This window comes from Sinohyriopsis cumingii, chromosome 7, assembly GCF_028554795.1.
Source record: "Sinohyriopsis cumingii isolate HCF-2022 chromosome 7, ASM2855479v2, whole genome shotgun sequence".
NCBI classification, from domain to species: Eukaryota; Metazoa; Mollusca; class Bivalvia; order Unionida; family Unionidae; genus Sinohyriopsis; species Sinohyriopsis cumingii.
Genome location: NC_142967.1, coordinates 42,051,812 through 42,075,468, shown reverse-complemented (window position 1 = coordinate 42,075,468; position 23,657 = coordinate 42,051,812). Strand labels below are relative to the sequence as shown.

The following is a 23,657-nucleotide window of genomic DNA, read 5'->3' as shown; positions in this document are numbered from 1 at the left end:
ATACTAATATCTAGCACTTCAGCATCATGCCGCAGACATGTAGTATCATGTCCCATCCAGTCACATTATCCTGACACATGAGCGACCAGTCCTAACTCTATTTTCTTAATGCTGAGCGCCAAGTGAGGCAGCTGTTGGTACCATTTTTATAAGTCTTTGATATGACTTGGCCGGGGTTCGAACCCGAGACCTCCCGCTTCTGAGGTGGACGTTCTAGGTAATTAGCTTATTTCTCCTATACAAATTGCAGAATAGTTTATGCCATACATACTTTTGGCTTCTGCGCTGTCTGGTAAACAGCCTCATACTATTTTGTTTTGGTGTCCCTTGTCGCCTTCCGTATATTGGTTGTCGCCATAGTTTTTTTCATAGCCTGCATTCAGGCTTTTTATATTCCATTTTATTTATCGGAGTTGGAGATAACACCTGTGTGAGAAGTATGATTTCCATATATGCGGCTGCCATATCTACTATTTCTTACGTTTTTATAGGTATGTGAGGAAGCTAGCCAGTAGCTTCTCGAGGGTCGGTGGTTCTTTTTGGGGTTTTCCCGGGTTTTTCCTCCACCATTAATACTGGCCTCCATGTGCTGAAAAATGGCGCTATACCCTACAACAACAACAACAACGTTTTTATATATTTAATTTTTGCAGGCATATTACCGTACAAATGATCCGATTGTTAGACGTAAAAACGACATGTGAATCGATACAATATGTTTCACTTAAACAGGTCAATACGCCCCTCCTTTATATAATACCTACTAACCGTTGATTCTACAGGTATTAATAAGGAAGCATAAATTTGTATTGTTCCCGTATATGCTAATACAAATTCACCACTCAAGTGGCCATAAGCACTTTGCATCAGGTGAGCTAGCATTCAGCTTACAAACAAACGTTTGCGCATGAGTGGAATTTTCAGTGGTATGAGCTTTCAGTCTCACTCGATCAGACTGATCTGTCTGTATTTTAGTCAGTCTTAGGTTTCTGCAGAAACATCATGCCAACACCTAGCATCGTACCAACACCTATCGTCATGCCAACACCTATCGTCATAGCAACAACATCTGTTTTCATGCAACATCAAGCATCATGTCAACACCTAGCATCATGCCAATACCAAGCATCATACCAACACCTATTGTCATGTTAACAACTAGCATCATGCCAGCACCTAGCATCATACCAACACCTATGGTCATGTTAACAACTAGCATCATACCAACACCTATGGTCATGTTAACAACTAGCATCATGCCAACACCTAGCATCATACCAACACCTATGGTCATGTTAACAACTAGCATCATACCAACACCTATTGTCATGTTAACAACTAGTATCATGCCAGCACCTAGCATCATACCAACACCTATGGTCATGTTAACAACTAGCATCATACCAACACCTCGCATCATGTTAACAACTAGCATCATACCAGCACCTATTGTCATGTTAACAACTAGCATCATGCCAACACCTAGCATCATACCAACACCTATGGTCATGTTAACAACTAGCATCATACCAACACCTCGCATCATGTTAACACCTAGCATCATACCAGCACCTATTGTCATGTTAACACCTAGCATCATACCAGCACCTAGCATCATGTCAATACCGAGCATCATACCAACACCTATCGTCATGTTAACACCTAGCATCATGCCAACACCAAGCATCATACCAACACCTATCGTCATGTTAACACCTAGCATCATGCCAACACCAAGCATCATACCAACACCTATCGTCATGTTAACAACTAGCGTCATGTCAACACCTAGTAGTATCACTGGTTTGATGAAACCTTTCTCCCTTTTTGATTTCTCCAATTGTTTTACTCGTACCTGTCCGTCAGTAGTCTAAGAAAACAACTTTCTTACTAATATGCCTACACCGTCTTCATCATTAATACCAAAAAATGAAGTATTATGTAATCTCTCTCCCTCTCTCTCTCTCTCTCTCTCTCCGTATTCGCATATGTGAAATATGCTCCGTGATTTACGATAACGTCTACTTAATTCTCGTGCTGAGGGTTGTGTTTCACTCTACACTAGATATTATCATGTATTTTTTCAATCATCACGTCTGTTATAATATGACAAGTCATCACTTGGTCGACCGGCAACATATATTGATATAAATATTCTGTTCCATTTAAAAATAAACATTTTTTCTCAAACCCAAAATTGCTCGATTTAGAGTGCTGCAGGAGACCAAAATATTAGGAATCAAAACATAAATTCTTACAGCATGTTGTATATTCGATTCAGTGCGAGTTTTTGGACCACAATTTCAAGAGAGTTAAAAATACTCATGCATTTGATTTGCAACCAGAAATTGATCTCCAAGACCATCAAGATGTCGTTCTCCGGTTAAACGCCATTATGGCGGCAGGTCACAATTGTACATAAAGCACAGCCGCTAAAATCATCAGGCAACATTCTTAGCATTGTAACTACGGTTTCAAACGTTCTTAATTCTGCATCTCACGCAACCGTTGGACTAAAATGCCGACATCACGGCTAATTTAAGCCTACACTTGGATGCCTGTCTTCATAAACTGTCAAAATCATCAAGCTAAAAATACATCTCACCTTTCCATTAACTCTGTTGATGCCCCATGTTTGCCTCCATTTATCATATTCGGAGTGTGCGTCTACATTGCCGAAAGGCAATGTGCAGAATTGGTGAAAACATGAAGAAGTTGGCAGTTTCTATGTAATTAGAACCGCTTAATTGGGTGCAGTATCACTATGGAGCAAAGAAATGCTAATTATCTATATGTCATAGTGCAATATCCTGACTATGAGACGTTGAAGAAAAACAGGATTGAATAGATTTCGAAAGTAATATCAAGCAGAGAAAAGAAAGACATATCTCCATGAATTGCCAATAACAATCAGGTTCAAACGTTTATGTATGAGCGCGTGCGTGTTTGTGTGTGCAAGAGAGAGAGAGAGAGAGAGAGAGAGAGAGAGAGAGAGAGTTGATACACGAGTCGCTAACCTACATGTACATATAAGCACAATGTGCACGGATATATGTAATTAAAAATGGGAAACCCGAACAGAAGTTTGCTGGAATTTTCACAGTTGTCTGCGAATGTATTTCCCCGGCGAACTTAGAAACAGGTAGCCTCCTCTGTGATACTGTTATTTTACAACGATTGGTCTAATTGCTCTGTTCAAATGCAAAAATGTTCTTAACGAATAAGCAGGGATTTTTATTCTCTTTTTAAACGTTTCAGTTAACTTCAACTGCAATTTTTTTTATGTTCAGTTATTTTGATTCTGACTTTTTGCCAGCGATGTTAGAGGGACGCTTGGTAATAACTGTTTGCACATAGTAGCGTCGTCTTAAAATCACATTGCCATGCGTGCCAGCAGTCACATTGCCATGCTTGCCAAATAGATTGTCATGTTAAGTCGTCGTGCTTAACATTATTTTGAAAGAATAAAAAAGTAATTCTTATTATTATAAATGCAGATATGGCTTATAACAAAAATAAAGTTATATTATTGTTTGGCAAACAAAATTGAGGAATAATTTATTTCATTTCATGTTTAGGGGCGACAACGAATTCTTATAATTGTAACGAACTAAACACAGATTTTAAGACACAATGCTATTGAAATATAACTCCCACACACTCGTCACATAAACATGCACTAAATGTAAGACCTCCTCAACCGTCCCATACACCTACACCAAAATGACTCATGCGCAATCAAGCTATAAACATAAAAATAACACCTGCACAATCGCCCCATGTACCTGCACTAAAATTAACATATGTAGAATCTACACTTACACCTAAACTTAACATAACACGTAGGCATCATGAATGTAGTCGTGGCATCTTAGCGTGTTGCTGTCAACAAAAATCATCACGCAAAACTTTTTTGAATATGTCAAGCTAGTTGTTCATTTCATTTTGATTTTAATAAGCCCCCACTAACAAAAAGATAACCAACAATAGCGGTTAACATGCCATCAAGTCGAACGTTTGTCAAACTTGAACGTATTGCTGCGAGTTAAATTAATGCGATACTTTTTTTACGATAGGTCTTAACGTTAAGTGTCACCTTTACGTCTGTTAGCGCTACGGTGTCTTATTTGCCATATGGAAAAATAGGTCTGTTGAAACAATTCAGAATGTGCAAGTTATTGCAAGGAAGTAATATATGGGGTGAAATTCTTGCGGCCTTTCGACTCATTTCATTGTTTTATTAAAAAGAACATCAAAAAATGCGTTTGGATAAAATACGTGAAGAAAATCATTTCTTTTCATTCCTGCCAAGCTTGAGGATTTTGTAGCGAGGCATACAAAAACATAACGAAGGCAGTTAATGTAGAACATGTAATTTTAATAAAAATGTTAGTCTAGCGAATCAAAAGCATATTCGACCCCCCTTTCAACTCCCCTTCCTCTCCAAATATGAGGACGAAACAAATCCGAACATTTCCTAGAGTTTGTTTTCATTCAGAGTGTTGAAATTATGCCCTGTAACTGCTTAAAATGGAGGAAGGTGGGGGGTGGCTTGGTCCCAGCCAACGGTTCCATCCCACAAGAGTCTTGATTTGTTTACGCACCCTTAAACGATCTTTGTGCCCCCACCTTCGGCGGATGTGAACAGGCGACGGCTGCGGGACGAGGAGGGATTTATTTATTAGGTTGATCCGTTCTTGTCAAATTATTGGCGTCAATAATTATTTATATAAGATAGATAGATAGAGAGAGAGAGAGAGAGATAACATCATACTATAAAAGATTTGCCGGAGTCATCAAACGGGTCCAGTATTATTTATGATACTCAGTCTGTCTTCCTCAATGGGACCATACAAACGGACCTGTATTCTAAACCTACTGACTCTAACCAGGTTCTGTTCTTGACCAGCTGCCACACCCAGCACGTAATAAATATATTCCATACGGACTGTGCGTTCATAGCAAACGCACATGCTCAATTCCTGCTACTTTAGAAAGAGCATTGGAGAGATGCTGATACACCTTCGAAGGAGAGGACACAAAAGGAGATAGAGTGAGGAGGCTATGACGAAAACTAGAGGGGCCCAGTTGAAATGTACAATCAAGAAACCCAACAAGCATGTCTCCTTCGTAGTAACATTTCACCCCGATGTCCCAGATATCAGATCATTTGGAAGCATTGGCGCAATATTGAATTGTCGGAAGGTGTGAAGGGTATATTTGAAGAAGTTTTAATGGTTGCGTACTGTAGACATGTAAATCTCAAGGACCACGTGTTGCCTGATTTGCAAACATATACACGACCGTATCGTTCAGTACGTTGACAACACGATGAATGAGAAATTAGGACGTCGAACTAAACAGATGTAAGAGCTGTACCACTGAATATGTAGGCGAAACCGGTGATTTCAGAAAGCGAATGCGCATACACAAAAGCTACATTCGCAACAAGATCAACGCAAAAGATACCACCCACAACAATTCGACTGGATATTTAGGTAGTCCATCGATATGCTACCCATTATTGAATGGAACTTGAGTTGACCTACAGAGACGGTATGACTCAAGAAGAACACCCATGTGGCCTCGTGATTAGAGCGTGTGCTTCAGATGCGGGAGGTGGCGGGTTCGAACACGGGTTCGAACACTAGCAGAGTCATTCCAAAGACTTATAAAAATGGTACTGGCAGCTGCCTCGCTACGCGTTCAGTATTAAGAGGTTAGTGTTAGGACTAGTTGGCCTGGTGACAGGATAATGTGAATGGGTGGGACATCATTCTACATGTCTGCGGCATGATGGCCCAGTGCTAGACATCGCTATCACCTGTCACACTGCAGATATCGTAGCGATATGATTGAATTTTTTATATAAAAAAATACGCTAAAATTCCAAACACACACACACACGATTCGGGATACCACAATTGAAAATTCATGGCGCGTTCGGCCTTGATGAAATTATCTAACCTTCCAGATGCATTTCTATCCAAATTACAGCCAGTTATCTAGAATTGGGGGTTTGGGCAGAGACAAGGAAATCCCAGTCAAAGGGTTACATTATGTGTCACCCCAGGAGGCTTGCCCGGGGGGGGGGGGGGGCGTATAATAAAAAACACCCACGACTGGAATTTCCTTGTCTCGGTCCAAACCCCAGCGTAGATTCCTTTTCTCACCCAATAATTTCCTTTAAAGTAAAAAAGAACTTCTCACTTGTGCAATAAAGTACACGCGCCAATGTTCACATGCGGTGCATTAATACAAATAAGTTAATGAGGACTGTCGCGTGACCGTGTCATCCGAAGTACACAGTTTTTATGCGTGAGCCAAAAAGAAAAAACATAAAACGTTGCATAGTATTGAGGTATTATCACATTTAATATATGGATGTTATATGAAATTAACAATAAATAGTTAATATTTATTACAATAAAATGTTTCATTTTCGTCAGTTCCAATTTAGAAAATTATATTGTAAATAATTAAACGATACTGGGCCCACTCCTCTGTTGTAGTGTATAGGCCTTTATTATAACGAAAAGTTATATGTAGCATGAGTGACCGTGCTTGGGTTATTCACGGATATTTAGTGATCTGTGTCACTGTCGTATATAAATCCTTTTCGTTGGAGGAGAAAAAGACCCTCCAAATATGGATCCTGGCGGATAACCATCTGCTAAACTTTCAAGTTCACGGATTCTTTGAACATTTATTTTTCTGTCTTGGAAATATGGCTGGTGCTACCGTGAAATTAGCTTATGGATTAAGGTGTTGACGGATAAATGATTCCTTCTGGCTGGTAAGTGCATTATTTGTCATCAAATAGTATAGGTATATTTTTGATTCAACTGGGGCACTTTGGAGATGCTTAGCAAAAAATAAATAAAGCATGTTTGACATAACACATTTTCTGGCTGTTACTAAGTTTTCTTTAGTTGTTAAGATGGTTTGGAGGCTATGAAGTGTATAGGTCTATTGTCTATGTGCATGAATCAGTGTTTTCTGCCATAGCTCATTTCACATAACATCGAGAATTTTATCCTATCTGTGTCGTTCATTTTTCAAGTCAGCATCATTAGATGTAGCTAACAGTATATAATTTGTTTCACACGAAGCATTTAAAACTAGTTACGTAGCTTTAGCTACATTTAACGACGCTGACCTGAAAATTTACTGAGCTAGGCATATAGGATAAAATTGACCATGCTGTATGGAACGAACTAGCATAATACCAAAAAGCTCGACATCGTATGCGTGTCTCTTTGCCTTTCTCGAAATGTTTTTGTATGGTGTGTTTTCAAAGCTGGATTTACCTTAAGTTACTATGTTTTTGTTCTATATATTTGTTTTTGTTGTTGTTTGATTTTAGAACATCTGCGTCAGGCACAGCAGAAGACAACAACGGTTTCTATTTGAAAAATTAGTTCTCAGCGCGTGGACACCTTGATTTAGACGACTAGTCTGAGACGACTAGACTGAGATAAGAAAAGTAAGATTAGCAAAACAGCTATATTTCTCTGTCGCATGGGTGAGAAATATAGAATCTATGTTGGGGTTTGGACCGAGACAAGGAAATCCCAGTCAGTGGGGTTACATTATTTGTCTCACCACGAGGCTTGCCGAGTGGGGAGACATATAATGTAACCCCTCTACTGGGATTTCCTTGTCTCGGTCCAAAACCCAACGTAGATTCTTTTTCTCACCCAATAATTTCCTTTAAAGTAAACAAGCACGTGTCACTTTTGCAATATAGTTTACGTCTAAATGTTTACATGCGGTGCATTAATACAAATATGTTTATGAAGACTGTGGCGTGACTGTGTCATCCAAAATACACATTTTTTATGCGAGCCAAAAAAAAAACTACAACATAAAACGTTGCATAGTATTGAGGTTTTATCACATTTAATATATGGATGTTATGTGAAATTAACAATAAATAGCTAATATTTATTACAAGAAAATGTTTCATTTTCGTCAGTTACAATTTAGAAAATTATATTGTAAATAATGAAACGATACTGTTATAGTAGTATAGTTATGTATGTGTCATTTGGATTTTTAACGTAGCTTTTAACCATTTTTCAGTCATATTGTTACGATGTCTGCAGTGTGGCAGTTTGTAGTGATGTCTAGCACTGGGGCATCATGCCGCAGACATGTAGCATGTCCCACCCAGTCACATTATCCTGACACCAGGTCTACCTGTCCTAACACTAACCTCTTAATGCTGAGCGCCAAGCGAGGCAGCTGTAAGTACCATTTTTGTAAGTCTTTGGTATGACTCTGCCGGGGATCGGACCCACGACCTCCCGCATCCGAGGTGGGCGCTCTAACCACTAGGCCACCGGAGCGGTTAGTATAGGTTATTATTATAACGAAAGGTACATGTAGCATGAGTGTCCATGCTTGGGTTATTCACGGGTAATTAGTGATCTGTGTCACTATCGTATATAATTCTTCTTTGCTTTGAAGGAGGTGAAACTGTTTGTGACATACTTGTTTTGTCCTTAATATTGATTGTAAAATTAGCCCCGTGTATAAAAGACCCTCCAAATACGGATCCTAGCGGATAACATTGTGCTAAACTTTCAAGTTCACGGATTCTTTGAAAATTTATTTTTCTGTCTTGGAAATATGGCAAGTGCTACCGTGAAATTTGCTTATGGATTAATGTGTTGACGGATAAATGATTCCTTCTGGCTGGCAAGTGCATGCTTGTCATTAAATATTGTTGGTATATTTTTGATTCAACCAGGGCACAGTGGAGATGCTTACAAAAATTAGAATAAAGCATGTTTGATATAACACACTTCTGGCTGTTACTATGTTTTCTGTTGTTGTTAAGAGGATTGTGAGGCTATGAAGTGTATAGGGCTATAGTCTATGTGCATGGATCAGTGTTTTCTGCCATAGTTCATTTCACGCAGCATTGATAATTTTATCCTATCTGTAGCTGTCAATTTTCAGGTCAGCGTCATTAAATGCAGCTAACAGTATATAATTTGTTTCACACGAAGCATTTAAAACTAGTTACGTAGCTTTAGCTACATTTAATGACGCTGACCTGAAAATGTATTGAGAGCTAGGCCTGCATATAGGATAAAACTGACCATGCTTTAGGGAACGAACTAGCATAATACCAAAAGGTTCGATATGTTATGCGTGTGTCTTTGTCTCTCTCGAAATGTTTTTGTATGGTGTGTTCTCAAAGATGGATTTACCTTAGGTTACTATGTTTTGGTTATATATTTGTTGTTGTTGTTGTTTGATTGTAGAACAACTACGTCAGGCACAGCAGAAGACAACAAGGGTTTCTTTTTTAAAATAGTTCTGAGCGCGTGGACACCTTGACTGAGACACTGGTCTGAGATGACTAGACTGAGATAAGAAAAGTAAGGTTAGCAAAACAGCTATATTTCTCAGTCGCATGGGTGAGAGATCAGTTTTTCACCCGTACACAACCATTGCGATATTATATACCTATGTAATTGCGTTTATTATTATTATTATTATTATTATTATCCTGGTCACCATTCTCTGGACATATTTATTTAGAACCTCCATGCAAATTTTGTAGATAGTATTGATTTTTCGTCACGCTGCGTTTTCGTCGTCTTTTTTTCCATAACATAGAATTTGGCGAAAATATGTAAGATCTCTATGTGATTGACACAATAACCCGCTCTTGTATTATTGTTGCATAACGTCTATTTATATCTCTTGTTGTAAATTCCCCCTAGTCATTCCAACTTGTAAGTGTCCTGACTTGTTCTTAGATTATTATTATGTGCTTGTTTGGTGTATGTAAGCTGTTTACCTCGAAACGTTGGAAAAACGGTTTTGAATTTTCGCCATTATCATGTGTTCGTGTCAATATAAATGCGCGCGCGCGCCTGTGTGTGTGTGTGTGTGTGTGTGTGTGTGTGTACGTATGTGTTTGTCTGACCGTAAAATGTAATTACAATCGAACTGATGTTGAAATTAGTCTCAGTAATTCTGGGATGGGGTTTTTTTTGGCACACAAAACTGTAATGAAATTGTGTCAGTTGCAACCATGACAACGCCAGTTTCAACCAACAACAACAATCAGTGTCTCTATTTTGCCTTCGCTTTTAATTCTCACTGATTGATATATGTTCCTTATATATTTCTTCTAATTTCCTTAGTAACAGATAATCAGATATTGTTGGCATACATGATACATGTGATTGCTCTTTCCTAAAACCCAAGAAATGTTTGATGCAGGTTGCAAAATAAGTCCTTTGAGAAGGGCAAAAGAAGAACAACAAATTAATACTGTTTTCTTGTTTTCTTTCAGTTATTTGACCCTGGTTTTCAGTGAATTGCATTACTAACATTTACTTGTGAGCAAAAATTAAAAAATATTACAACAACAACAGCAACTACTACTACTACTACTAGTACTGCAACAACATCAATAATAATAATAATAATAATAATAATAATAATAATAATAATAATAATAATAAAAAGAAGAAGAAGAGTGGTAATAACAATAAGTAGTAACGATAGTGGCTACATAAGTAGTAACGATAGTGGCTACATAAGTAGTAAAGATAGTGGCTACATTTAAGACGCGATGCCTTTATTCCGAAAATGAAAGTAAATGAGAAAAAATATAAGACAGCTAGTGAACTAGTGACATAGCAATCACTATTTAAAAATATAAAAGCTAAAGAAATAAAATTAACTTAAAAGATCATGAAAGAAAATATTTAGTATTATTAAGTAAAGGATAATTTGATTAGTTGAAAATTACTAACAGTTAATCGTGTAATATACTTCAAATGATGGAGTTCCAGTGCATAATCTCGGGATGTTATTTTTCTTTCCTTTTTGTTTTTGACTGACTCTTTCAATTAGATTTGGAAACAGTAAATGCTGTTTAAAGAAATACATCTGACTCTTGTTTGACTCTTGTTTGAAACCCAGATGCATGCAGCAGTGAATGGTCCGAGGCATTTGTGTGGCAGTCGATTTTATATTAAAAATCTTTTGCAATCTCACAACACCCCCATCCAACTGACCGCACTGTAACGATATAAACTTATTTTATAATTAATTAGTTTTCTATTGCATACTCAATTTAGATATTTTAAAATAATTGTTAATTACACACAAAGAATTCACAAAGTATTGTTTGATTGCACTTACATTTCTTTTTGCAGTAACAATATTTTGTCTTTGCAATTTTCAGTTCATTTTCGGCTCGTTAAAATTCCTTTCATTTCCAACTTTTCCAGTTTCATTCTTTTTTCATCCATTGTCGGTCCTTTTCGGTCCTTTTCTTTAATTAGTAATGTCATAAATACTTGTTGTATACCCTTAAAAAGCCCCCTCCCCCCCCCCCCGTAATCTAATTATCATAGTGAGTTGTTATTGTTGTTGTTGTAGTAGGGTTTAACGCCATTTTTTCCGCACAAGACAGGCTGTATACATCGGGGCAGTATAAATGGTGTAATATAGAGTACATTAAGAGAAGAAAAAAAGTAACATGCATGTGACTTACAACTTCAGGAGCTTATATGGTCTGCCTTATTTTACAGAAAGTTTTAATAAGTGTTCCGACTGCTTCGGAGTGAAGTAGAACTAGCACTGTCAAGGTGGCCCCTGCCAATGTAGCTTCGCAATAACTCGTAAACGATTAAAAAATATAATAATTGGGTGGGAGCCACAATAGAGTTAATGTGTTTCGCACAGTAATTAAATGTCTTAATGCACTAGTTTACAAAGGGGATTTTGGGATTACCCGGGGGGGGGGGGGGCGCTATTGCTGAATAATGCTTGTTACGATGTAAGGTAGGGGGCGCTGAGAATAAATAAGGGGGCGGTGGCCCGAAAAAGTTTGAGAACCACTGTCTTAATACATCAGAAGTTGTCAGATTTCATCATTCTACCGCACTGCTATTGACTGTCGCATCGCATGGTAGACGAAAACCTTCAGTGGAAATCATTTTTTATTTTATGCAAGTTTCTCAACATATTGAGAAAATGAAGAGATATTAACATCATCAAGGCTTTGTATCAATGAATGTTTCTTTTTAATTTTGTTGCCAATCAGGGACAGTTCACGAATTTCTTTCTGTGCTTAAACTATTTAATGACTGGGTGTGAGAAAATTCAAACTGATTCACTCTTTCCTTGCACTCTATAATGCCTGTATCGGTTTATGCGTGAGAAAATAAGACATATTTGTATTGTTTTGTATTTTATTTGAATGTTTCGCAACATTAGAAATATTGAAAAGATAGGCAAAAATATTTATATAAAAAAAAATAAAAAAAGGAATTTAGATGAGAATGGAAAAATGATTTGTTTTGCAGAGTATATCGCAAGGAAAGTGAATTATATTGTGCTTCACTGTCAGGTAGTATCTTACCATGGCTGTAATTGGTTCTAATACATTTGTTGTCCCATATCCCATCGATATCACCTATTTACTGTTCTAGACAGGCTGTATTTTCACCACTATTTAACATTTCTGGACAGGCTGTAGCTGTACCACTATTTAACTTTTCTAGACAGGCTGTAGCTGCATCACTATTTAACTTTTCTAGACAGACTGTAGCTGCACCACTATTTAACTTTTCTGGACAGGCTGTAGCTGCACCACTATTTAACTTTTCTAGACAGGCTGTAGCTGCACCACTATTTAACTTTTCTGGACAGGCTGTAGCTGCGCCACTATTTAACTTTTTCTGGACGGGTTGTAGCTGCACCACTATTTAACTATCCTAGAAGAGCTGTATTTGCACCACTATTTAACTGTTATAGACAGGTTGTATTTACATCCCTATTGAACTTTTTCCTGGACAGGCTGTAGCTACACCACCACTATTTCACTATTCTAAACAGGCTGTATTTACACGATCATTTTACTATCCTAGACAGGCTGTATTTTCACCTCTATTTTACTATTCTAGACAGGCTGTATTTGTACGATTTTAGTATTCTAGATAGGCTGTATTTGCACAATTTTACTATTCCAGACAGGCTGTATTTGCACCATATACTTAACTACACTAGACGGGCTGTATTTGCGCTGTACGTGTGACTGTTCTAGAGAGGCTGTATTTGCTCATAATACCATATGTCTAACTATTTTAGATATAAAGATACATACTCACTTTTCAAAAACTTTTTCAATACATTTCTGATCAAATTCTGCATATAATCTTATTTGTTTTATTTTGAAATATATGCTGAATCGAGCCTTAATGTTTGCACGATTTTACTATTCTATCTAGGCTGTTTTTGCACGATTTTACTATTCTAGCTAGGCTGTATTTGCACGATTTTACTATTCTGGATAGGCTGTATTTGCAGGATTTTACTATTCTAGCTATGCTGTATTTGCCCGATTTTGTTATTTTATATTTGCTGTATTTACACGATTTTGCTATTCTGGCTTGGCTGTATTTGCACTATTTTACTATTCTAGCTAGGCTGTATTTGCACGATTTTACTATTCTAGATAGGCTGTATTTGCACGACTTTACTATTCTAGCTAGGCTGTATTTGCACGATTTTGTTATTCTATATTTGCTGTATTTGCATGATTTTACTATTCTACGATTTTACTATTCTAGCCAGGCTGGTTTTGCACGGTTTTGTTATTCTATATATGCTGTATTTGCACGCTTTTACTATTCTAGACGGACTGCACTTAAGCTGCACATGTGACTATGCTATATATGCTATATTTGATCATAATACCATTGTCTAACTATTTTAGACATAAAGATACATACTCACTTTTCAAAAACTTTTCCCATACATTTCTGATCTAATTCTGCATGTAATCTTGTTTTTTCTATTTTGAAACAGTTTGCGAATTTATCCTGTATATATGTGCAATTCCTGTTTGAAAGCTTAGCGTTTGAGAACTGGGTCCAGATAGTTACTGTTAAAAACCTCACAAACATTAAGGCTCTTTTCAGCATATATTTCCTCTGAGAAGGGATGTAACTCTCTCTCTCTCTCTCTCTCTCTCTCTCTCTCACACACCCACACACACACACACACGCACGCACACACACACACTCACACACAAGCACATATATGTTAATACTAATACTACTAATAATAATAGTACTACTACTTATTATTATTATTATTATTATTATTATTATTATTATCGTTGTTTTTAATAACAACAACAACAATAATTATTAAAATTCGGATGACTAATTTAGAAAAATTTACTATAAAAGCCTCAAAGATTAGAGAAGCCGTTTTATCAATGACTGCTGCTACGTAAGATTCTAGATCACTAAAAATCTTGCTCCATACATGTGCTAGGTTTCCCCTTAAATTCGTTTGTGTGATTACTGTGTAATATATACTTGTATCTCATCCAATTCGAAAAATGCATTAATGATCACATTCATGTATATCATTTACAATAGAAATTGTGCTCCCGTAGATACGCAATTAAACATCATATTCTACCGCATGATTTATGGATATGTATCATGGGCCAGTGGCCTGAATTGCAAATAAACATAATAATAATAATAATAATAATAATAATAATAATAATAATAATGATAATAATAATAATAATAATACTTGGTTCAACAATAAGAACGACAAGAAAGGCAACGAAAAGGGTTAAAATATATTTACTATTATATTAAGGAAAACGAGATGAACGTCTTTGGCACAGAAATTGTTCTGTATCACAAATGAGAATGCAATGTTCGTCTATTGTTATACGGCAGTTATAGGCACTAAATGTGCTGTTGTTGTATCATCATCGTTAATTTGTTCTGTACCAGAACAGTGTATTTACCATCTTGCAAAAATCAAAGCATCGTCTTCTTTTAAAAAAAAGACATTATTTTGTTAAGCAGCCCCAGAATATTTAATCGTCTTTAAGAGATGCAGCAATGTTATATCCAACTGAACAGAATTAGCATTGTACTTTTATTTTACTTTTAATTCAAGTCACGATAACATGTGGACTAGTTATATATATTAAAATCATGGCCATTTGTTTTCGTTCACTGATAGTTGCGTTGGACTTTCTGAAAGAAAACCAATTTATTTTCACCTGTTGATTAATCCTTATCATTCATTAGGACGCAGTGAGACAATACGAACATACTACTAAAAGACAAATCAGTTTATATTTTAGACAAATATATTTGCGTTTCTTTATCATTTTAAAAATGGTAAGTATAGTAAGTGTGCGTAACAAACACAAATGTTTTCTTTCACTGTATGCGTTAAGATACTAAGTGACGTCACCAAATGAAATGAGATGTTATGCCACATTAGTGTTCTTATGGAACGGTTTTTGCAGACACGAACGTACGTATATATATATATATATATATATATATATATATATATATATATATATATATATATATATATATATATATATGAACTTCTATTTGATGGATCCCTCTCGAGTTCTGGAGTGCCATTAATACTTCAGAGGTGTTCGTTGTTGAAAGTATGTTTTCATCAAGATACCATGTAAACAAAGTACCGCACTCTCATGATTTGACCCGTGAACTTCATCTCCTTTTCTCATTGAAGTTATGTGGTACATACATCAAGTTTCCTGTTTTAAAATCCTTGGACGAATAGATGGATGTCTTTAAGTCGTTAATTAAAGGTTTCTATCTTTTCTTCCAGCAATCCTTCTCAGAGGCCTAACTAAGAGTGCGGATTCGGAATTCCTTTGTACACCAAAACCCATTAAGAAGGCAGCAACTGTTGGGTATAGGACGGGGAAAGAAGAAAGAAAAAACATTAAGAAATTGATATTGTGCTTTTGGCATGGCTAATGATGGTTTCTAAAAATATCTCATCACTTGGGAAGTCATCATGGAACTAAAGCAACACACATTGTTGCTTCAATATCGCTGTATAAGGTGGAAGCCTCGTGTATACAGTGTATAGATGAATAATCAACACGCCATTCGGCGCCAAATCGGAGCTTAGTGTTTAGGGTTCCAACCCATGTTTCATGTCTACGGGACGATTGAATTTGTGCGTTTAATGACATTATCCTTTCTTGCGGCAATAATCGTATTTACCTCGATCATAGTGTGTGGGCAATAACAAATTTACCTTTATGTCATTGTGCTTGATCAGGACTACAACCTTTTAGCAAAATTACATGCAGTTGTTTGGTAAACTATGCAACCATACGAACGTATTATATATAGAGATTTTGTCGAATCAAAGATTATGGATATTGCACAACGTAGCTTGCCGTAACATTGTATTTTCACATCTTTCGGATACGTATTATGATGTGTGCAGCTTCTTTTAAAAAGGAAACTTGTTTATGAGATCGTCGTCACACACATGACATGATTGAACTGGAAACTCTTCGCCCATATAGCGGTCTCTTCTAAAAGAAATGACGTGAATTTGTGAAATATTAAAAAAGATTTTGCATTCTGTTTCAGATACAAATGAAATCAGTCGTAAGAAGAGTAATGTATTATGTGGATAAACCCTGCAGTTTACTTTTCATTATTGATAGGCATCTATGAATTATTTTGATCGTGTGTAAAGGTGTTTTGGGGGAAATCTGGATGAAAGTTCGTCGACCGTGAAATCCGATATACATTGTGAATACTAACCAGATTTTGGCATATACGAGCAGAGGAATTCAAAAGGGATATTTCGTATTTATGAAGAAGGGAGTGATCGGGATACATATCTATCTATATATATAGTTGTCATCAAAATCAATAGACTCAGCTCACTGGCCAGGTCATGCATGTATTATTTAGAACTGTATCGGATAATCTAATCGTACCTGGCAACAGCTTTAGTGTGTAACTTTGATCATCTTTCACTGTGACTATTAATTTTAGAAGGCTACTTTTGATTTTCCTCGGGAGATATTCCTGTTATCACTTCGCCCTTCCAAAATGGGCGTCTCCTGAAAGCCATTTGAATATTTTTTTAGTAATTTGAAAGACGAAATGGATGAGTTAGATAATTCATTTAGCGGGAATGTTACGTCTGATAACCACGTTTATGGTGCTGGAGACTTTAACAGCACGTACAATATATATCTTTCAACGGGAAACATTTCCGTGCTTTCAAATGGCACATCCCCGTCTCCAACAGAGGAGACTGTCGCGCCACCACCACCACTGTATCAGCTATGGCAGCAAGTTTTGATATGCATCGTTCTAGGAGCAATGCTGTTAGGAACGTTTGTCGGAAATTCTCTTGTATGTATTGCAATATCCATTGTGAAGAGGTTACAGTCGCCTTCAAATTTGCTTATCTTATCGCTGGCACTCTCAGATTTGTTGGTAGCCTTGGCTGTAATGCCATTTGCATCAATGTACGAAGTTCTAGGATACTGGCCGTTCAGTGACGTCGTTTGTGATATATTTACTTCGCTAGACGTAACAATGTGCACAGCATCCATCCTAAATTTATGTATGATAAGTGTGGACCGATATTTTGTCATCACAAAACCTTTTCAATACGCCATGAAAAGGACGCCTAGAAGAATGGTCATCATGATAACATGCGTATGGGTCGCATCTGTACTTATATCAGTCCCACCTCTTTTCGGCTGGAAGAGTGAAAGAAGGCCTTTTGACTGTACAGTAAGTCAATCTATTGGATATCAAATCTATGCAACTCTAGGGTCTTTTTACTTGCCATTGACTGTGATGATCGTGGTTTATTTTCGAATTTGGAGAGTATCGTCCAAAATTGCCAAAAGCGAGGCAAAGTCAAAGTTGGGCAGTTTCGATAGAGGAAATGAACAGGTTAACTTGTGTACAAAGTCAACACGAAGCAGTGGCGCAAGCGAGAATCTTACTCTTCCGAATGGAACTATCCGTAACGGAGGTACCACTCAAGAAGATGAAATCACAGACATGCTTGCTTCGTCGAAGAAGCAACTGCAAAAACGACGTTTTACTCTTAAGTCTTTGATCTCGAGAAATTCGAAATCTTCTTCTTCGAAGGAGAGAAAAGCAACAAAAACGCTGGGGATTATTATGGGCGGATTCACCCTGTGTTGGCTTCCTTTCTTTATTCTAGCTGTGATTCGACCCTTCGCTAAAGATGCCATACCGCCGTGGATAATTAGCATCTTTTTGTGGCTTGGGTATTTCAATTCATTCTTAAATCCGGTGATCTACGCACGCTTTAATCGTGAATTTAGAACGCCTTTTAAGGAAATTTTGTGCTTCAGATGTAAAGGGATTAATATTCGGTTACGTTCGGAAAGCTACGCCGAGCAATACGGCTTGGTAGATACACATGTACGAGAAAACTTGCGACCACCGCATGACTCTGTAGTCAGATACAACAGTCAAGGACAAACTGTTGTTCAGGTGGGCAATGGCAATTCAAGACATTATGGAGACACCAAAATTTAAAATGTATTCTAATCCATTTCAGTATTTATTATGTAATCTTACTGCTGGTACTGAAAACAATGTGCGTAAGTATATACTATTTTCCGCAATATGTCTCCGCAGCATTTTGTTGCATTTCGGTTCCCAGAGAAGTGGACGGTGCTTGAACTCGAAGACACTTCTGGAAATCCATTCATTCTAAATAAAGTGCTAAGTCAGCCTTAGAAACTTGCGAGAATTTAACATGTCTTGCCAGTTTATGGTTGTTATTGTTTTATCGATGAAGCCTGTCAATAAAAGGAGTTATTTATTGTATTTAACACGACATTTATATCGTGTAGTGGATATATTTCAAGTACTCTTCGGATTACCGTTTTACGTGACTAATAATAGCATCAAAGTTGAATATAAGGAAACTCAGGAGAGTTTGCACACACGAGTTGAACTGCAAAGCAAAGGTATGTGTGCATAATATCAGAATTAATACTGACAAACTACGTTAATAATTCGTTTCACAGAGTTCTCTTTACAGTATGTATAAATGAAAGGAAGGCTATATTGTGATATTCATATATCTTCTCACAGAAGATTCTTTTATGATAAATTTTTTTCTTAATTTGTGGAGGGCATGCGATGCATGACATTTTTCCTGAGATTTTTGTTACATGTTTTTGTTGAATTGTTTCACAAAGAGCATAATTATTTGTTTTTTTTTAATAATAGAATTTCAAAGCAATACGTAAGCCAATTCATGCTGCTTTTTATAGACAAGTCATTAATGTTTTTATCCCACTGTAAAATCTCCGGCATACGTGTGAACAGCATCTTGCCCATCGATGATCAGACTACAGTGACGTGTTTATACAAACCAAATCAATCAATCGATTGAAAATGCTAGCAATATCAATATTTTCCATGATAATGCTTGCATGTTCGGAGTACTGAAGAAAAACTACGGTACTATTACAAACTACAAAGCAATAAATCTCTTATTTTTCGCCTGGAACCAGAAAGCCTAGGAAAATGTCCCCCCTTCCCAAAAAACCCTATGTTTGTGTGATTTTTTGGGGATAAAATCGTTATTTCCTTACAGCACTGAAATTAACAAGATATATATAAACATTTACCTTCATGTAGTGTCATTTCTGTCACATGGGTAAAATAATTATCTCATGCGTTCGGTGTCTTGATTAAGTGAACTGGTTGATTAATTGACTGATTAATTAACTGATTATGGTCTGATTGACTGATAACAATAATTATTCCACGTTTAAATTGTCACTTCGTTTTGTCCATAGGAAAATCGTTTCGTCCATAGGAAAATCCAAATCATGCACACTGTTCCCACGCCTCTCCCTTCAATGCAATTAATACATGCAGATTTAATTTTTCTTTAACTTGTATATGTGACAAAGTAAAAAGGTTTAATCACCGCTCTCGTTAATACGAGGCTTGAAATTATCATTGGAAAGACCGTGTTAGATTTTGGAAACACCGTATTAGTTTCTTCCTGTGGAATGTATTTAGTAATTGCGCGTAAAGTAGACAGTTAAGTAAACAAAACATACACCTGAACGTTTTAAGATTAAAGGGTTTGCGGGAATGGTATGTTAAGCAAAGTACTTGTACAGAAAATTTAGTTCTTTTCCCTCCATACTTATAATATTTAACACCCCAATACTTTCACATCTGTACGCTGAGACGGCTTTAGATGATGATCATGCAGCACACAGGGTATGACAAACTTACGGTAAATGAGCCAAGAAAATAACTCTACGCGGAAATTACGATTTTGAGAGTTCTTGACAAAACTAAAATATTTCAGTAACAAAATATGACAATAGGCAGATTCAGCAATAAATTCATCTTTATGTGTTTTGGTTATAGGGTGCTTTAAACAAATAGAATTGTGTTCCCATCATTAAATAATGTTATAATGTATTACGCCGCTTTTGATGACAACTTCCATTCTGGATTAATGGCTGACAATAAAATGATGAATTTGCATATATTATGCTGAGGAAAGAAGGAATAACAACATTCCTTCAACAAACTTTGTGTGCTGTTGGTTTGTATATAAACGTCACATGTAGAAAAATCATGACCAAGAAGGGGCCTGTTATCGGAGAACATGTCTTGTAGACAAGAGCGTAGAGTTGTGCTTGGTGCTTTTCACATAGCGTGCTGTAAGATGATTGATGTCGCCTCATTTCAGTGTCATTTATATAATTTATACATACCAAAATCATTACACTTCCATGACGTCATGATTTGTGTATATTTGAAGCACATTTTCATCAAGAAAACAATGCAATTGTGTGGCCCATAACGCAGTACCTTGAATCTCTGTCCGTAGATATTTCAAAGAAAACTTTCAGAACTTGAAGCCTCTCCTGAAAGAGTATGAATCCCTAATTATGCAGAGGAGTTCTTTAACATAAAACACTTGGTATGTATGTATGTATGTATGTATGTATGTATGTATGTATGTATGTACGTATGTATATAAGTATGTATGTGTATGTAAAGTTCATACTGAATATAGCTTTATAACCCAAAGAAGGCATTCTAAGTCATATTACTTCTAAATATGGAAAACCTAATAGGCATTCAAAAATATCGTTATTAATGATACATTTTCATAACAAGCAAACGGTTCTTTTTTTATATCTGAATTAATTCTCAGAAAAACAACTACCACAGTGTGCGAAATGCAAAGTTCGTTGGGATGTTTGTCTTTTTTTATTACAACTTATTTCAACATAAGTATGAGATATAGAAACTAGAAAGAAAATAAGTCATTTATAAGTGTTTTTGGATTTTCTACGATTTCTCTGTACAGTATGTTCCCTGGCGAAGAATGTTAGATACATGCTGCTACTTTTGTGATACTATTATTCACGGATATGTTCCCTTGCAGATTTAACTACGTCTCGAGATTTTGTAGGAGAGGAAAGATGGATCGAACGTATTCAATAGACCGTTTTGGGTTGAAACGATCAGTAATAATAATTAGGGCAATTACAAGTGCTTGTGTGTATTTGTGTGTGTTTGTGTCTGTGTCTGTGTGTTTGCTATTTAGACTTTTAACGTGGCTTTAACAATTTTCCAGTCATATCTTCTACGATATCTGTAGTGTGGCAGTTTGTAGTGATGTCTAGCACTGAGGTATCATGCTGCAGACATGTAGCATCATGTCCCACCCATTCATATTATCCTGACACCAGGCCATCCAGTCCTAACACTAACCTCTTAATGCTGAGCGCCACGCGAGGCAGCTGATAGTACCATTTTATAAGTCTTTTGTATGACTCAGCCTAGGTTCGAACCACCGACCTCCCTCATTAGAGGCAAGCGCTCTGACTAATTAAGCCAAATTACTATATATATATATATATATATATATATATATATATATATATATATATATATATATATATATATATATATATATATATATATATATATATATAACAACGATATTGAATGAGATTGAAATGTGTCTACGATCGAGATTCATGGGCTGCGTCTTTGCCATTACCTGTTGTTTTCTATGAGGCAAAATTGCATAATTAAATACTCACAGAGCCAGAAAATCGTTGATTATTTATTTATTCTTTAATCTGTCTTTCTGATTTTCTGATTTATTTTTCAGTAAGTATAGATCTCTTTCACTTCCTATAAGGTAAGATTCTCAGTAGAGCGAGAAAACTTTCTCTACCATATGAAATTGATAAAAATGTTTACGTACAATAAAAAACATATGTGCACAATGAGAATAGCAGATTGGCGCCATTATCTTTTTCAAACAAAAGTTTTGGGCCGAAATTTAAAAATATTTTATACCCCACCCCCAATCATTTAATTGGGTGGGTGTGATTTGGATTTTAATCTAACTTGAACAATTTTGCTACGATGTCTGCAGTGTGCCAGTTTATAGTAATTTCTACACTGGGGCATCATGCTGCGGACATGTAGCTTCATGTCCTACCCAAGGTATGTGTGATTTGGATTTTTAACCTAGCTTTAACAATTTTGCCACGATATCTGCAGTGTGGCAGTTTATTTTGATTTCTATCACTGGGGCATCATGTCCTGGACATGTAGCTTCATGTCCCACCCAGACACATTACCCTGACACCAGGCCGACCAGTCCTAAAACTAACCTTTTAATCGAGGCAGTTGTTGCTACCATTTTTATAAGTCTCTGGTATGACTCGGCTGGAGTTCGAACCCACGACCTCCGGTATCCGAGGAGGAGGCTCTAACCACTAGGTCACAGGAGTGGTCATTTGATTGGCAAGTATCTTTTCAAAGGTAAACGCAATTTAAATGATTTGGGGAAGACATAAGTGTCGTACGATATTTGCTGAACACGATAAGATACATCAATACATGAGGGATATTTGATCGACTCAATATTTTGCTGCAACTTTGTTTCTTTCAAACAGTCAATAAATTTAATGCCGTTCCATAAACAAAATTATGGTGCATAAAATTACCCGCAGCACATCGGACACTGGTGTGTATGTATGTATATATATATATATATATATATATATATATATATATATATATATATATATATATATATATATATATATATATATATATATATATACATATGTGTGTGTGTGTGTGTGTGTGTGTGTGTGTGTGTCTGTGTGTGCATAACGTAACATAGGAAAATGACAGTGACGTAACAATCTCCAAGTAGAAAAACAAATTCTGCTGCTATGCAGCGAAAATATTGTGCAAGTCTTGACCTCTTTGGGTACTCTCAGGACATATCAATTCTAACACCGATAAAGTTTATAGGTGTAATTATCCGTCATATCCTACAATTTTGAAGTGGATTCATCGTTTACAAGATGGCCGGGAATACATGGAACATTATCCATGATCTTGAATTATGTTGTCTGTGATTAGTCAGACGGAAGTGGCTGCTTTGAAGGGGCGATTGATGAAGATAATCGATACACAATCGGGCACAAATTCGTCAACTGTTTGTAAAACACTGAAGAATCAGTTGAAGCTCAAAATATTTTTGCAAGGTGGGACCTACATTTTTCTTGTCGATTAAATAAAAACATACTCTGGTTCAATTTTCCAAACATAGACTGGCTAAATTTGAAACAGGTGACCAGAGATGTTTGAATGATATTCTCACAAGCAGTGAAAACATGGCTTATACATTTTAATTCCGACCCGAGAGAAAGATTATAATGTTTGGATCAGAGAAAACGAGAAGAACAACAAATAGAACAACAAATTGTA

At 36.4% G+C, this 23,657-nt stretch overlaps 1 protein-coding gene across 7 annotated transcripts in view; it reads left to right on the top strand.

The window, feature by feature from the left end:
• LOC149795108 (5-hydroxytryptamine receptor 1B-like) overlaps positions 1–21,976 on the top strand; it is a 193,387-nt gene extending 171,411 nt beyond the window's left edge. For 6 of the 7 annotated variants that reach the window (XM_089964809.1, XM_089964810.1, XM_089964807.1 and 3 more), the window contains one exon: positions 15,670–21,976. In XM_089964809.1, coding sequence (XP_089820935.1) covers positions 16,977–18,401 — 1,425 coding nt within the window. In that variant the 5' untranslated portion in view covers positions 15,670–16,976 and the 3' untranslated portion in view covers positions 18,402–21,976. Of the gene's footprint in view, positions 1–7,366; positions 7,487–15,669 lie in introns of all 7 variants that reach the window. The other variant, XM_089964812.1, reaches the window with a different exon arrangement.
• The last annotated feature ends 1,681 nt before the right edge of the window (positions 21,977–23,657 follow it).